Genomic DNA, 18,287 nt, shown 5'->3' with positions numbered 1-18,287 from the left:
TTGTGGAACCATAAAAAATAATATGATCTGCAAACCAAATTCATGCATAAAGATCTTAACAAGCAATAGGAATTATTACAGTTAAGCTGCTACCTTTATTTATTTATTTATTTTTCTTGATTTTATTTATTTTTCTATTTAAAATTTATTTTTGATTTAAGGATAACTTCTTTACAATATCGTGTTGGTTTCTGCCATACATCAACATGACCATAGGTATACTTATGTCCCCTCCCTCTTGAACCTCCCTCCCACCTCCCACCATATCCCACCCCTCTAGTTTGCCCCAGTTTGAGTTCCCATTGGCAATATATTTGATATACGGTAGTGTAGGTTTCCATGCTACTCTCTCCATTCATCCCACCCTCTCCTCCCCTCCCCCAGTTTCTACAAGTCTTTTCTCTATGTCTGTTGCCATTACTGTCCTGCAAATAATTTCATCAGTACTATCTTTCTAGATTATATATATATATATATATATATATATATATATATATATATATATGCATTAATGAACAATATTTGTTTTTCTCTTTCTGATATACTTTACTCTGTATAACAGGCTCTAGGTGCATCCACCTGATAAGAACTGACCCTTTTTTATACCTGAGTAATATTCCAATGTATATATGTACCACAACTTCTTTATCCATTCATCTGTTGGATCCATTCATCTAGGTTTCTTCCATGTCCTAGCTATCGTAAATAGTGCTGCAATGAAAATTGGGGTACTTATGTCTTTTTCAGTTATGGTTTTCTTGGGGTGTATGCCCTGAGTGGGATTTTTGGGTCATACGGTAGTTTTGTTCCTAGTTTTTTTAAGGACTCTCCATACTGTCTTCCATAGTAGCTGAATCAATTTACATTCCCATCAACAGTGCAAAAGGGTTCCCTTTTCTCCATACCCTCTCCAGCATTTATAATTGTATATTTTTTGATGATGGCCATTCTGACCGGTATGTGGTGACACCTCATTGTAGCTTTGATTTGCATTTCTTTAATAATGAGCGATGCTGAGCATCCTTTCATGTATTTACTAACCATCTGTATGTCTTCTTTGGAGAAATGTCTATTTAGATCTTCTGTCCACTTTTTGACTAGGTTGTTAGTTTTTCTGGTATTGAGTTGTATGAGTTGCTAATATATTTTAGAAATTAATCCTTTGTCAGTTGTTTATTTTCTCCCATTCTGAGGGTTGTCTTTTCACCTTGTTTATAGTTTCCTTTGCTGTGCAAAAGCTTTTAGTTTAATTGGGTTCTACTTGTTTATTTTTGCTTTTAATTAATTACTCTAGGAAGTGGGTCATAGAGGATCTTGCTGTGATTTGTCATAGAGTGTTCTGCCTATATTTTCTTCTAAGAGTTTTATAGTTCCTGTTCTTAAATTTATGCTACTTTTGTTTTTTAGTCACAAAATTAACAATCTCTTACTGTCAATTTTAAATATGTAGGTAAATAAATTTTAGCAAAATGTATTTATTTAATACACTAGAATTTAAAACATCAGAAACATTGAGAATTAAATGTTTTATTTCCTTGTAAAAAAAATTATCCAGAGTGGCTCTGAACAGTGCTTGCTGCTTTCTTCCTGTTCTCTAACTTATTGCATTCAGTATTTCCTTTCTGTCTTAACTAATTTTCATACTCCTTTCTAAGTTTATCATATTGTATCCTTTGACTTTCAATATTGTGAAATATCTCTAAGGGTTACTTTAATGTGATGGTTTTGGTCAGAATCACTACCTCTAGAATATCTTCATTTCATCACAATCTTGTTTCTTATTCTTGTCAAGAATCTCATTTTACTCAATTCCTCTGGCTGCACTCATAGTTTCTCAGACACTGGTGGTAGTGTTGAATTCCCATGGTCATTTATGCTAGATGTGAATTTCATTTTGAGCGGTATCATCTTTTCTTCTTTGCTGCTCTTCATCTTTGTTAGCCATTTCCTCCTTTCAGTTGTGTAATTTTTAAAACTATCACATGGATTTACCAGTGGGAGAAAAAGGGTAACTACAACTGCACACTTTGCTGCCTATGTGTGAACACATGTGCAGCGATCCCTGGCAGACTCTAAAAAAGTGATATGATTGGTCACTGATCATTCTGTGGGTGTGTTACTTAGCTACTTATTAATGAACTGAAGAGCTAGCAATAACATTGTGAAAAAAAATGAAAAAAGTGTTATTTGCTCAGTCATGTCTGACCTTTGTGACCCCATGTGTACTACAGACCACCCAGCGCTTCTGTCCGTGGAATTCTCCAACCAAGAATATTGGAGTGGATAGCCATTCCCTTCTCCAGGTTATCTTCCCAACCCAGGATCGAGCCTTGCTTTCCTGCACTGTAGGCAGATTCTTTACTTTCTGAGCCACCAGGAAAACACATTATGCAATTAGTTATACCATGGTACAGTACCTAAACTTTGAATTATGTTGTTGGGACAGTGGTGTTGTTTACCTGAACCATGTGTCTTTTGGGCTGCTAAAACACAGTACCATAGATTGGGTATGGAGAAGGGAATGGCAATCCACTCTAGTATTCCTGCCTGGAGAATTCCACATACAGAGGAGCCTGGCAGGCTAAAGTCCATGGGGTAACATAGAGTCGGACACAACTGAGCAACTAACACACACACATAGACTGGGTAAAAGCAAACATTAACAATAAACATTACTTTCCACAGGCCTAGAGGCTGTGAAGTCCAAAATGAAGGTAACTGCAAACCTGGAATCTGCGGAGAGCTCTCTTCCTGGTTCCCAAATAGCTGTCTTCTTGTATCCTCACATGGTGGAGAGTGGTGAGACAGAAAGCGAGGTCTCCTATAAGGGCACTAACATCAAGAAGGCTCTATCCTTACGGCCTACCTGCATCCTAAGTCACTTCAGTCATGTCCAGTTCTGTGCGACCCTATGGACTATAGCCCACGAGGCTCCTCTGCCCCTGAGATTCTCCAGGCAAGAATACTGGAGTGGGTTGCCATGCTCTCCTCCAAGGGATCCTCTCGACCTAGGGATTGAACCCTTGTCTCTTAAGTCTCTTGCATTGGCAGGTGAGTTCTTTTCCACTCCTCCCAAATTCCCCATCTCCAAATACTATCACATTGGAGGTTCAGGTTTTAATGTGTGAATTTAGGGGGAGTTGGATAGCCAGTCCATGTGCGTGCGTGTGTTTAGTCTCTCAGTTGTGTCTGACTCTTTGCAACCCCGTGGACAGTAGCCTGCCAGGCTCCTCTGTCTGCAGGATTTTCCAAGCAAGAATACTGGAGTGAGTAACCAGTTCCACCTCCAGGGGAATCTTTCTGATCCAGGAGTTGAACCCAAGTCTCCTGAGTCTTCTGCACTGGCAGGAGAATCCTTTACCACTGTGCCACCTACACTCCACAAACAAGTATCTCCCAACATAAGGCTCAAACCCATGACCTTGAGATTAACAGTCTTATGCCCTACTGACTTAGACAGCCAGGCACTACCATGATAACTGAAGTTTTGAAAATCAGTTACACAAAGCAAGTGCATGTTTGCATGCATGCACGCACACAAACACACACAATCAATCAAAGTATCAGAACTTGGTCTTATATTTCAATTATTATTTTTTTTACTTCAATCTCTTTCCTACTCTTTTTGCTCGGATGTTTTCCTCCTCCTCTCTCTCGCTTTCTTCCCCTTTTTCTTTTATGAATACAAAAAACCTAGGAAGGCTTTCTTGGAAAACCTAGGAGACTCTGCAAGCTCCCCATTGCTCTCAGCTAAGTTCTGGATGGACAGTTCTCTAGCCAGTTTATCTCAAAAGCATTTTTCAGGGATAGCTGGAAATTGAGGATGTGGTCATTCTGGCTCAGATACAATAAGCTTACTCTCTGTTGTCACCTGTGAGTTTCTCATTATTATCAGAATAAATCCATACTCTTCACCTTGAGTAACTCAATCAGTTAGGGACTGCTTGAACATTTTTTAGGTCTAGCTGCATGAAATCTGTGGTAGAGTCCCTGTTCTCCATTCATCTTTGCATCCACCCCTCTGCAGTGTGCTTTTGCAACCCCTCTCTCACCCCTTGGAACTTGGCCAGCCTTGGGACTTGCCTTGGCCAGCTGAATGGGGTGAAATTGACAATGTGCCAGACTCTTGCATGCTTCTGCTCTGTTTAGCCCCTGTGTGAAGGAGCTTAGCTAGCCTGATGGAGTTGAGAGACCATGTAAAGAAAATTTAAGTTGTCCAAAGAGAAGCCATCCTAGACTAGTCTATATTCAGATGGCCCCCATTCATGGGAGAATGTCCAGTCAAGATCAGCAGAGCTGCCAATCTGGTCATGGATTAATGAATGAACCCAGCTCAGACTAGAAAAATAGCTCAGCTAAACCATAGATTTGTGAGAATAGTATTTGCTTATTATTATGGCATTTAGAAATCTTTAAAGCTCATTGAATGAATATTAACTAGTTAAATAGTACAGTGTTGTACTAGAGGCACAGAGTTTGAAAACAATTACTAACTTTAGCTGTCACTGTAATCTATAAAAATGTCCTTTGCTTAGTTCTGAGATTAGGTAGTTGGTAAATTCCAAGCCAGTTTTCCCCCTTAACTTTAAACAGTCTCTTAAGACACTATTAGCGTCACCGCTGCTGATCTATCCAACCTGGAGGAGTAGGGACCATGTCTCTCTTTCTAACCACTGTTTAGTCAGCATGTTCCTAATTATCTGTTGTACAAAGTCACTCTACAATTATTTGCTGGATGAATGAAGGTTGAAAGGCCTTTTTGAGCAAGACCAATACTTCTAGGGAAACCTGATTGATATTCAAAATGTCTCAATAATTTGGAAAGCATTTTTCTCTTTTTAGAAGCAATTTAAAAATTCACTTGTTTTGACTCCTGGGAAGAAAATTTTTTTTTTTTACCAATTTCTACAAATGATAGTGCTTCAGCACAAAATGAAAATGCATTTATAAATGCAATAATATGAAAGCGGTAATGAATCTGCTTGCCAAGCAGCTGATGCGGGTTCGGTCCCTGGGTTGGGAAGATCCGCTGGAAAAGGATATGGCACCCCACTCCAGTATTCTTGCCTGGGAAATCCCATGGACAGAGTAGCCTGGTAGGCTACAGTCCATGAGGTTGTGAAAGAGTTGGGTGCAACTTAGCCAGTAAACAACAATAAGTTAAAGGATGGTGTCAGTAAGAATCACCCTTGTTAATATTGGCATCTTTGAGATGTGAACTTGCAGCTTTTGTCTGATGGTTGGAGGTGATTGTGCGCCCACTCATCTCTGTTTCTTTTTACTAGAGATCCTTGTGAGCAAGGCCACAGATTTGAAAATGGCAATATGAGTTTTGAATTTAGATCCTATAGTCCATCCATCTAGTCATTGGAAGGACTGATGCTGAAGGTGAAACTTCAGTATTTTGGTGATCTAATGTGAACAGCTGACACACTGGAAAAATCCGTGATGAAGGAAAAGATTGAGAGCAGAAGGAGAAGAGGGCATCAGAGGATGAGATGGCTGGATGGCATCACTGACGCAATGGACGTGAACTTGGGCAAACTTTGGGAGATGGTGATGGACAGAGAGGCCTGGTCTGCTGAAGTCCACGGGGTTGCAAAGAGTAGGACATACTGAACAACAATACATCCATGGCTCACAAATCTTGGGGTGGGGAGAGCAAAATTGTTGTTATACTTTGACCAAGTCCTGAGGCTGTATCACACCAAGATTCAGCTATAATCTAAAGTGAAGGGGACAGAAAAAAAGAAATTGAATACTTCTATATTTTCTTCTTAGAAGAGAATCATTCACTGAAAATCTGGAAGAAATTTTCTTAATTGATGTTTTAAAGGAAACTTAACTCACAAAATTCATTAGAAAAATAATGCCTGCCAAATGTGAGATTAATGTTTGTAAGATGTAAATAGAATCACTTGGTATATGTCCAGGACAACTTTTTAGAGCATGCAATAAAAATTTAATAAATGGTAACCTAGAGGCAGGAACAAGGTTATTTATCAGGTTGGCCAAGATGTTTCTTTGATTTTTAAGTAGAAATAAAAGACATTTTTCATTTTCACCAAGTACTTTATTGAACAACATATTCACCATTTTGTCCCACTACCTTCTGGCATTTTCCAGGCAACTTCATAATTCCTTCTTCCCAAAACTTTTTATTGTTTTGAGCAAAGAACTGTTCCAGGTTCCTTTTATACCTGGGGAATTGAAATTTTTTCCATTAAGAGAATTTTGTAATGACCAAAATAAATGAAAATTCGAAGGTGCAATGTCTGGTGAATACAACAGATGAATCGGAACTTCCAAGCCAAGCTACAACAGTTTTTGCTTGGTCATCAAAGCAAGCTTGCCATTTTGGGTCTTCCTGATGGAAGATTTTGGCTTTCTGTTCACTAATTCTGTACGTTTTTTGACAAGTGCTGCTTCAGTTGGACTAACTGGGAGCAGTACTTGTTGGAGTTAATCATTTGGTTTTCCAGAAGGAGCTCATAACAGAGGACTCCTTTCCAATCCCACTGTACACACAAAATCACCTTCTTTGGTTGAAGACTGGCCTTTAGTGTGGTTGTTGGTGGTTCATTTTGCTTGCCCCACAATTTCTTCTGTTCCACCTTATTGTACAGCATCTGCTTTTCATTGCCTATCACAATTTGTTTTAAAAATAAAACATTTTTGTTATGTTTCAGAATGGAGTTATCACATATGGAAATATGGTCAAGATTTTTTTTTTTCCACTTAATTTATGTGGAACCCAAACATCAAAGCAGTTAGCATAACCAAGCTGGTGCAAATGATTTTCAACGCTTGATTTGGATATTTTGAGTATGTTGGCTCTCTCCTGTGTAGTATAACATTGGCCATTCTCAATTAATGTCTCGATTTAATCATTAATTTCAACTGGTCTACTAGACCATGATGCATCATCCAGTGAGAAATCTCCAGCATGAAACTTTGCAAGCCACTTTCAACACATTCAAATCTGTCACAGTATCTTCTCCATACAATGCAGATCTTGTTTTGTGCTTCAGTATTTTTTTACCTTTCTTGAAATAGTAAAGCGTAATATGTCAAAAATGTTGTTTTCCCTTCCATCTTCAGTATTAAAATGACTTCACAAAAATTCACCAATTTTTATGCTTTTTCTAAAAATGCATGCTGATATGACATCTGTCAACAATACAATCTAGCAAAATTGTTTCACATGAAGTTAAAGACTTAGTTAAAATAACTAAGCACTACTAAAACCAACTTACAGAAGAATATGAAGGAATGTCTGGCCAACTCAATACATCTATTCTTCAGCACTTTGCTCATACGTAGGAGGCAGAGTATGTTGTAGACTGTGTACCTGCTCAATATCCCAGGCTGTCTCCAGAAGATTGTGATTTGTAAATAAGAAAGTTGATGAGATCCCAGGATGGCCCATGGGATGCAGGGGGTCATTTATCTGCCCAAAGGACTGGTCCAATCAGAACCACATGATGCCCTTCCAAACATTCTCTAGTCACTATGGCAATCTGACTTTCATCAGGATAGCAAGCATTCTTTATTCCTCTACCCTCAAGAAAGAATTAATGCATGGGACAAAAATCATACTTAATATTTTTAATTTAATTTTTAAAATTTTATTTGAAAAATACAATTCACAGCAGAGAACTATTTCTTCCCCTACTGCTCTTTCACAAAGGAAACTGTATGGTAAATGTAACTGAGATATTTGGCTAGGATAGATCCTGAGAAAAGAGAGGCCCAGTTAGAAGTGGAATAGACAAAGTCTGTCAAAGAAGGTTCACCTCTCTTTTAACATAAAAGATCCTTTTAGATACTCTTAGGAATCAGATAAAACATGTGCAGAATTTCTGCCATGCAAACAGAGACTACTGAAATTTTCAGGCTGACCAACTTATACTGACCTGGGCCCCAAGTAAGTAGAATAAAAAGATGTCTTTATCAGAAAGATATGTGTTTGTCTGCTTTTACTAGACTATTTTATACATATTTACAAATGAATATTTTTTTTAAAATGTGTTTTCATTATTCTCAGTAACAGCATCATGGTTAAGGGCTCTTTGCTGACTTCTTGCCCTAGGCATGTGTATCTTTTTTATTCTTCTGAATTTCCTTCATAACAGGATCATTCATTACACAATCTTGGGTCCATGACATTTATATTTACAGATGACATTACTCTGATCCTGGTTTAAATCTGGATTTCTGAAGAATTTATAACTCCTGCATTCAGACCAGGATTAGCAAGGTACAAAGATACATATATATATATAATAAGATATCTATATCTATATCTATATATATATATAAGGCTTCCAACAAGAAAAGTGTTACTAGCTGATTCCTTGAAGACTGATGCTAGAACTGAGAAAACAAACCTCTTTAAGTCTTACTGGTAATCCTGCCTCCTAAAATATTATGATCATTTCCTCCACTTTAATTTCCAGTAAGTGAATCCTCCACCACTGTTATTGCCTTAAAAAAAAATCTTTAAAGAGTGTCAAGGCATTCCAAGCTTTTTAGTATTCTAAATTTCCTCCAGAACTGAACTTGCTAGAGAAGTCTGAAAGGTAGAAATAGGAACTTTCTGCTTTTCTGGTCCGATTGTAAGTAGTTTAAATCCTACAGTGATGAAAAGAGTAAGTAATGTCTACTTTGAGAGTAATGGAGAAGTCTTTGGTTATATTTACTTTTTGATTTCTGTTAAAATTGCATAAAAAGTTAAAAATTTATTTCCTTTAGTTCTGTCAAGGTTAAGAAAAATCTTTTCAGTCAATTAACTACTTCTCACATAAGACAAATCTACTCTGTGTAGCTTTGAAAATCACAGTTACTGTTGAGGAATATATTGAATGGTTTTGTCATAGTCCAATTTATTTTCCTTATATTATAACTTTCATTCTTAATTCCACATGTTCAGTGTTAAGGGATGCCCCTCAGGGCCTCTCCTGAGGGGTGGGGTTAGGGCATGGGTGTAAGGGTTGCAGGAGAGACAGCTGATTGAGGTTTTGACTTTACAAAGACCTCACATCTAGATTCTTGACATTATTTTTAAATAAGATTATAAATTGATTAGTATATCGTATTTTGAAAAGTGTTCATTTAACACTAATGTTTAAAATACCACATAACTTTTATAACTTTATTTTGGCATTTTTTCATTTTTTTGACATATAGGTGGTTGCCCAGGACTCCACTGACCACTGAAAGGCCTTGATGTGTCCAGATGATATGGCAGCTGTGGCATATTTACAAAGAATGCTAAATCTGAATTTAAACTTTAACTGCCTCATCCTAGTTGGTGGAGTTGGGCACATTATTTATCCTCCCTTGTCTTTATTTTTCTCGTCTGTAACACTAAAGCCAAACTCTGAACGGTTTACCTGGGGCTATTGTGAGGATTTGGGATCGCAAAGAGTTGGGCATGACCGAATGACTTTCACTTTCACTTTTTTTCATTGTGAGGATTAGATGAAATAACAAATGAAAATGTACTTTGTAAACTATAAAGTACTACAAATATGCAAAGCAAAATACATTGACTATATTTCTTGCATTTATATAATTTAATCTGCATTGTCTAGGGGTGATTCTTCTCTATTTAAGTTATATGGAAATTTGACTAGCCAAAGAATGGAGCCTTTGACCACTCTTGAGATGGTTATCTGTGGAAAACTGTTCAATAAATAGGTACGATTGCTCAATTCAGTCACTTAGACTATCCTAAACACTGCCTGCATTCAAAAACTACAAGTCAACAATTAAATCACAACTGTCAGGAACAAAAATCCAAATAAATAATTTTTAATTATGATACATTACTTATTACAGTAAAAATTGGCATTTTCACCTTCAAAAGCAGAAGCACCAGTCTTAGAATTTATAGTATGAATGGTATTTTAAGTGAAACATAGCATAATATTATGTGCAAACATTATTTTAGTATAGAACATACTTTCTAAAAGTAAAGTAATTTCACACACTGAAATCTGTTAGAATGGAAATAAGGTCATGCTGAATAATGAAATAAAAACCCCCATGACTTTCAAAGTCCACTTCGAATGAAATATGGTATGCTGCCAAATAGAAGATACATGATAAATTAAAAAGCTTAACTAGCTCAAAGTGGAGGGACTTCTCACACAAATATGACTCGTGTAGAGGTCTCTTTTCACTTGGTCTCAGTGATTCTGTGAGAAATTAAAATGAATGTTTTATTTCAGAATTAATTTTTGTTCATTGGTCATCACTTTTTTATTGAACACCTACCTACTCTGTGTGAGGCTTTGTTGTAGGTGCAGGGGAGACAGAGAAGAAAGACACAGTCCTGCCCTTGAGGAGCTCACAGTCTAGTGGGGGAAACAGATAAGTTGACACTGATTTTTAAATTATAAAAATGATTAGACAACTTTATAAACCTTTTTTGTCATCAAACACACTTTGGGTGTTACGAATGGATGGTGAAAAGGGATGATGTCCAATGCAGTGAGAGACCATTTGCTTCAATATCATGTGACTTCTGCGAAGGCAGTGATGTGGTTCTGCAAAAAGAAAAAGAATTACAAAGTCAGAGTCTTGGGAAAACTGGCTTCATAAAAGATTTTGGTGTTTTTACAAATAATCAGTAGCCTTATATAAAATTGTAGCCCAGATAAGCTTAAATTGCAAAAACATTCAGCATTATTCAAATGAGTTGCATATATTATTATATCAATTTAGTTACTAATTATATATTTTATCTAATATTCTTAATTAACCAAATAGAAGAAAATGTTATACCTGCCTTATTCAAAATTAACACTGAAATTTGGAGAGATAAATATGGTAATGTCAGACATGTTAATATTCTGTTCAGCGTTAATGGGATTTTAATGCTGCATGTTGGAATTTCAGATTAATTGCTCCCTGTGAGACAGATGGCATAGAAGGAGTGGTGAAATGTTCAGACTGAAATGGCATTTGCTAGCTGACAAAGATCTACCTTAAACACTTCATTTTTGATGCATGAAACCAGACTACAGACTGCAATCTCTGTTGTTTACTTCAACCAGAGAATTCTTTGTAGAGGCTTTTTTACATTTTTTTTAAACAACTGAATTGTGTACAAAGGAACCCTGTGGAATGGCTAATATTTAAATCGTTTCCGACATGCAATATAGCTGCTGAAATACTTCAGTGGAAATCGATATGACATAATTAATCATGCTACATATAGGTCATGTCAGGAGCTAACATAAGTGACAGCCCAAACCAATAAGAGCAGCATTACAAAAGGGTTTTAACATCAAATTACATGTTTAGAATGTTTTTCATTGTAGCTTTGACTCTAAGTCAAAGATATCATAAACAGAATTTCACATAATGTACACATGCCATGAGATTTCTTCCATGTGTGTGTGGCACTTTACAAGTTAAGGTGTTTTGAATAGCTAAAACATTTTTTGAATGTATGTGAATAAATTCATTTTCACTGAATCGAGGCATATTAAGCACAACTAGAAGAATATCACCGATGACTGCTTAAGGCATTTTTTTCTAGGTCTTACCCACTTCAACCTACTAGAGAAAAACCGTATCAGTAAGAATCAGTAGTGACCAGAGCATGTGGACCTTTTCACTAATTCCTGATAAGCCCTTAGAAAGTTTAATTTCCCATTAAAAAAAAAAAAAGTCCTGATAAAAATGTTGACTATCAGCGGCTCATCTCTGTTTTCTTGATTATTCCTTCCAAAAGCACAAGCATGCCTTTAGGACAAAAGAGATCTTTCAGAGTTACAGATTGCACTATGATAGAATAAAAGCCATAAGAACTGTGGAAACAGTACATCACAGTTTTATTTCTAGTGGCCCCACGGGGACTTGAAATCTGTGAACTGAAAAAATACAATTTAATACACAGTGTTTCAGTACAAAACTGACAGGAGTGTCACTCCTCTGGGCAGGACCCAGCACATAGTAATTTCTGGAAAGATGTTAAGTTATAAATGGAAAATTAATCAGTCTGTGGCAATTGGTGGGTAAAGAAAGAGTGAAGATGTGACACTGGAAAGAAATGAAAGGAGATTTAAACAAGGGAGAGAAAACAGATGTTGCTCCAAAGGCCACTGGCCTAGGTATCAATGTTCTCTTACCCTAAATAATAATGTCCATGAGGCTCATTAAATTTACTAAAGATGATCCTGAGTGAAGGGGACAACCATCTCCTTGGAAAGCAGAACTGAAATACACTAATTCCCCCACAAATGAATGAGTTCTGTTCTGAGAGTGAGTTCATAAGTCCAACAATGTTAGCCTAGGTAGCCAAATAACATGATCAGCTATATAGTACTATACTGTAATAGGTTTATAATACTTTTCACACAAATAATACATAAAAAACAAACAAAAAATAAAGAACACATTTTTAATTTTGCAGTATAGTACCTTGAAAAGTATAGTAGTACAGTATAACAGTTGGCACTTCTTAGCAGTACTAGCTACATCACCAGTGCTTCTGGACATCCTGGGCTTGAAATAAAGAAACTGTACTTCTGTCTGCTATATAGTACTGTAAAAGTACACAAATGCACAACCACTTGCAGAGTATACACACATGTGATGATATACGCCAGACACATGAATTAACTTATGTGACTGGACGTGAGAATGCACATTTGCATCTTTGAAAATTAGAAACTTGAAGGTTCATATGTAGGGGACTTACTGTATTAAAAGACCTTAATAAAGCAAAGAAAGTAGCAGAAACAAATCACTGGTAATCAATGCAAGGGAGAAAACAAGCAGAAGAAAAACCAAGAGACAGGTAAAAAAGCTGGAGAGTGACAAAGAATGTGCAGTGACTATTGGGAGAGCATATAAATTTTCATCTAAACCTGGGCTTGAAAGTGAAAGTGAAAATCGCTCTGTCGTGCGATGCAACCCCATGGACTATACCATCCATGGAATTCTTCAGGCCAGAATACTGGAGTGGGTAGCCTTTCCCTTCTCCAGGGGATCTTCCCAACCCAGGGATCGAACCCAGATCTCCCACATTGCAGGCGGATTCTTTACCAGCTGAGCTTCCCTTGCGGCTTAAACTGGGGCTGTCCCAAATAGGGATATAAGGTCACCTTAGAAATAAGGCATTGCACAGATAAGTGTAAGTGAGCTATTAAGATCTAGGTTTTGCCATTTAAAAGCACATTTTGGTGACCCCTAGATCTTCCTTTTACTGCTTATAAATTCCAAGCAATAGTACCCCTTTCTTTATGCTAAGTCATAACCAGGTCAAACTCAAGGGTAACTGTGGTTCCAGATTGACTCCACTTTTAGATTCCAGGGCTTTGGGGAAAAGCCTGCTCTTTCTAATCAGTACCCTTAAATTTTTACATCACACTTAAGTTCTAACCTCTGAGATGACTTTCCCTACTTGGCTGGAATTAAAAGGATTCTGCTCAGGACTTATCACTTAAAGGTGGTAGTTAGAGTGATAAACAGATGAAAAGAAAACAACGGAGTGACTATGTGTAGGGAAGAAAACATTAAAGGGAAATTTAATAATAGTCTCCAAGTACATGAAAGGAGTGTACAGAGAGCACAGGGGCCATCTGTTCATTAATTTCACTAACAGCAAATAAATCCAAACAGTAGAATGAAAGAGATGGACTATTAACCTCAGTAGGCTTTAAGAAATAAGATGAATTATCTTCTAGAACAGGAATAGTTTTTTTCCTGAAAGAATCTAGAGAAAGGAGAAACTAAAATCCTTATCATCTATAAACCTCTATGATTCTCTATTATAACAATTACATGTATGTAAATGCATGATTTGAAATATTCAAATGGTATGATTCCTATGCAGGAAGTTATGATGTTGCTCACTTCCCCATCAGCATTTTTTTTAGTAATATTAAAAAAATCAGAATTGCACTTAATATTTTCAGTTAACCTGTCTTGAGGAATGGACTCCCTATGAGTCAAACTAGGTGACAAGGGGTTTTGCCTTTTAATCTGGTTGAATTCTTTATAAGCAATACTAAATCTTATTAGTAGACAGTGCAAACTTTCAATAGGCAAACTAAAAATTCATGCACAGAAGTTTAATTCAGAGTCTTAAGAAGTGGTCATACAATTCTTCAGTGCAATTACACACACAGAGGCATACAGAGAAGTTAACAGAGCTTGAATCCAAAGAGTTGAAGATTAAAATATGTTATATCCATTAGAAAGTGTTCATTCAAGTCCACAGCAAGTCAGGGAGCAAAATACTGAATCTAGTCCTTCAGTGCAGAGGTCCCATGACAAAATAAGTACTTGTTTCTGAAAAGTAGTTTTGGATTCTTAAATTTGATAAACTCTAAGTCCCTAGTATGTCAATTTTTTAAGCTTTAAGTTCCATGTTAAAAATCTTGATTTTTCTATTTATCCTATATCCCAATTGTATAAATTATACTTTGGAATTTTAAAGTTACTTAAAACAAAATTGTTCTTTATTTATGACATGAAAATTTGGCAATGACTTGCTACCTAGTGAGATCTGACACTCACCACTTTTCCTCAAAAAACTACAAGGAGATGCAAAAATAGCACTTCAGATAAGAAAACAAAAAAAGTTACTACTATCAAGGGCTATTTGATTGAAGAATGCTAAGTTCCCATTAGTGAGTGAAATAACAGTGAAAAACCAACATATATTTGAACAATAAATAATAAAAATAACAATAATAACCAAAACAATCTAGTATCTAGATCCCTTCTGGTTATAATGGAAGCTTGCACAGAAGGACACGTTTTGTATTTGCCTTAGCTTTGCAACTCAATTCTAACACCAGTGCGCGCGAGCGCACATACGTTTATTGCCTTAATTGAAGGTGTTCACAGTGGCTGATTCCCATTATCCAGCTGAAGAGTCTTGCGAGACAGTCTTTAAAGGACCTTCCCTGTGAATTTTCTTCTTGACCATTCTCAGTGGGTTGGATTCGGGACACCTACAAAATGTATTTTGTATATTATTTCAGTGTTTAAGTATTGACTTACTTGGATAAAGCACTCGTCTATTTAAAATCCGATGTTATATTGCTGGACCAAATGCTGAGCTTAAATCCTGTTCCATCTCTTTCTTTCTAGATGATTATAAACAGCTTTTGTTTTTTAATTGGAAGTTATCAGCAATCAGTTTTTATGTTAAACATAAAACGGGATCTGTGCATATGATATCTTGAATTCAGTGATTTGTGTCTTCAACTCTATTGGTAAGGAAGCTGAGTGGCCCAGTGGATGCTGCAGTCAGGTAGTGTGAATGTCAAGTGTTTGAAGGTGGGCTGTGTAGCAACTGACATTTTCACAAGCAGTTTTATCTTTCAGAGATATGGCTTTCTTATCTGTAAAGTGGAAATAATAATACATATTTGAATGGATTTTGATTAGGGTTAAATGAGATGATATGCACAAAGGTTCTTGTCTCTCTACACAAACATATTATGGCTGTCCATAAAAGCCAGAAGCAAGATAAAAAGTAAAAAAGAAGAAGAAAAGAGAGAGAACAAAGTTTTTTTATAATTGGTTGGAATTGCAGGATGCTATAGTCTACAATTCTAATATCCAAACAAGCTTTAAAACCCAAATGTTTCTTTTTTGGCGCAAGCTCATTTGGTGGTGTTTCTTACCACCATTGGTGAATTGCTGTGAGGCAATTTGTACTCTGCTGTGCTGCAGAAATACCCATCTTTGATTACAAAGTGATGCTCAAGATCCTGCTTGTGTAACAGAATACACAGATATTTTAATCCTGAGAAACATCTAGTACTAATGATTTAGGATAAGGAATCACAGCCTATAACCAACAGTTGTTACAAACACAGCCTACGTTTTACCAGGGGAAGGTAAATGGATGTCATGTTCCCAAATACTGGCCATCTTTATTTTGCTATTTGCTTCTTCCTTCATTCACTGTGTCCTCTGATGAGGGAAAAGGAAAAGGAAAAGAGAGAAGGAAGAAAAGCAGTCATGTATGAAGTGTGTGCTCTAAGATTCAACTCCATCACATTAGGTTTTCCTCCTGGTAGAGCCTGAAGTTGGTGAGTATTTCAGAAAAGAGAAATGATGTTAAGTCCATCTAAGAAATTACTAGAGAACTTCAAACTTGAGGCTATGAAACACTGTAAAGTTCATCTAAGCAATTTCTTGTTTTAAAAATTGGGGGATGTGATGACATAAGAGCTAAAGGTGACAGAACCAGAATTCTCTTGGGAAAGAGACGTTCCAACTTTTTGGGAACCACTTCTTTCTTTTTTTTTTTTTATGGTGGTTCTGTTTTAATTTAGAATTTTATAATAGCTCTGAGTTTTGTTTCTTCTCAGGAATTTCCTTCTGGTACTATTTGGAGGAAGAGGCTAAAAACTACTCTCTGAGAGAACTGTTCCTCCCTAGAGAAAGAGGAAAACTCTAGGTGGCTTTCTCTGATAAGCTAATTAACCCACAGGCAGACCGAGCTTTTACTGGAGTATTAGCTATAGATCTTATGAAATATTTCCAAGTCCCGAGGAGCCAAAGAAGCTTAAGGCTTTCCACAATGAATCTTTAGGAGCATGGGTTCTCTAATTGGCTGCATGTTGGAATCACCTGGGAGCTTTAAACAAATACTGAGGCAACTCTGGAGACTTGGATTTAATTGCTATGAGGAGTGGCCTGGTCAGTGGGATTTTTAAAGGCTCTCCAGATGATTCTAGTGTGCAGCTAATATTGAAAACTGTTTCAGAAATTCTGCAGCCCAGCTGGATCCATGCCAACCGCTGGCAACACATCCAAATCACCTGAGACGCCTGATATACTACTGATCCCCTGGCTCAAGCCCAGGCCTACTGGATCAGATTCTTGAGACTGCATTCCAGGAGTCTGGCCTTTTTTTTGAATGCTGCAAGTGATGGATTCCCTTTTACATCAGTCTGAGAACCACTGCCAAGAGGTGTAGAAAAGTGATTAGTTAGCAATGTGAGCACTGTCAGGTATAGACAATCAATTTTTTCTTTAAAATGCTATCACTTCTCTGGCAAAAAGAACATGGCCTACAAGAGCAGTAATATTGAATGATTCTCAAAAAAATAAAATCTTTGTGTTCTAACATTTCTGGGAACAGCTGCACATTGCATTCCTTGTTTAGAGCTTCACCAGGCATAAGGTGTGGAGAAGATTTGTAATAAACACGTTTCATTTTAGCTCAGTTTCCCAATGTACTGACATGAAACTCCATGTAAGTCTATTAGTATGAATGTGTTTATGTTATTTGGTGGATGTGGGTATCCTTGGACTCTATCTGAAGTTTCTTAACTTCCTTAACTCTAACGATCTGTCCAATACTTTTAGTCCACAGTCACAACTACATTGTCAACCACCAACCCTATTTACCTCCTGGCCTATCTCCCTCATACAATAAAGTTTCTCTGGCCATTCTGGAAATTTCTCAACCAATAATTTTTTTCATCTGCTCTAGTCCATCTTACTCTTTCTCAATTTTATTTCCATTACACTCATTCTGTAGTCCAGTTGAACACTCTTTGATGGCACCCTCAATTCTCTTGCCCCAGTGCTCTTCTCTCACCTGCCAAACAAAATCTTGGTGTAAGCTGGTTCCTCTGTCTGGTACATTCTCCTCTCCCCTCTTTGGCTAACAGCCCTTCAGATCTCTATTTACAGGATGTTGCAGCATCACTAAGTTTGGATAGGTCACCCTTTATGTGCTCCTCTAACATAACTATCATCACTCTGTTCTTATAAAATTATTTATAAATCTAAAAGTATAGACACATGAGACTGTAAACTCATTTGTCCTGAGAAAAGTACCATAGTGTTTCTTATTTGATATTTGTTACATGTTTCATAGGCTTCCCTTGTGGCTCAGATGGTAAAGAGTCTGCCTGCAATGCAAGAGACCTGGGTTTGATCCCTGGATCAGTAAGATCCCCTGGAGTGTGCATGGCAATCCACTCCAGTATTCTTGCCTGGAGAATCCCATGCACAGAGAATTTACTATACATCACAACTGATGATAAGAAATATAATTCACCCATAAATTGTACCCATGCCTTGATGTACACTGATATTTTAATCTAATGAATGGCTTCTTATTTATTTCTTTCCAACAAAGGTCTGTCTAGTCAAAGCTATGGTTTTTCCAGTAGTCATGTATGGATGTGAGAGTTGGACTATAAAGAAAGCTGAGCGCAGAAGAATTGATGCTTTTGAACTGTGGTGTTGGAGAAGACTTTTGAGAGTCCCTTGGACTGCAAGGAGATCCAACC

The 18,287-nt window shown here is 36.9% G+C and overlaps 1 protein-coding gene and 1 long non-coding RNA gene across 2 annotated transcripts in view; both read right to left on the bottom strand.

Moving 5' to 3' along the window:
• Positions 1–6,051: 6,051 nt before the first annotated feature.
• Positions 6,052–7,456, bottom strand: LOC145504985 (uncharacterized). Its single transcript, XR_014052671.1, has 2 exons — positions 7,257–7,456; positions 6,052–7,046 (listed from the first exon to the last, which is right to left on the bottom strand). It is a non-coding gene; the product is annotated as an uncharacterized LOC145504985 (long non-coding RNA).
• A 2,344-nt stretch (positions 7,457–9,800) lies between these two features.
• The window catches only part of PLPPR5 (phospholipid phosphatase related 5), a 119,471-nt gene continuing 110,984 nt past the window's right edge, over positions 9,801–18,287 (bottom strand). Inside the window, exon 6 of the mRNA XM_081486528.1 lies at positions 9,801–10,553. Within this exon, the coding sequence (XP_081342654.1) occupies positions 10,521–10,553 (33 nt within the window). The 3' untranslated portion in view covers positions 9,801–10,520. The remainder of the gene's footprint in view (positions 10,554–18,287) is intronic.

The sequence above is a fragment of the Giraffa tippelskirchi genome, chromosome 5 (genome assembly GCF_054371585.1).
Source record: "Giraffa tippelskirchi isolate mGirTip1 chromosome 5, T2T-mGirTip1v1.2.pri, whole genome shotgun sequence".
In the NCBI taxonomy this organism is placed as follows: domain Eukaryota; kingdom Metazoa; phylum Chordata; class Mammalia; order Artiodactyla; family Giraffidae; genus Giraffa; species Giraffa tippelskirchi.
This window is presented reverse-complemented; position numbering and strand designations above follow the sequence as displayed.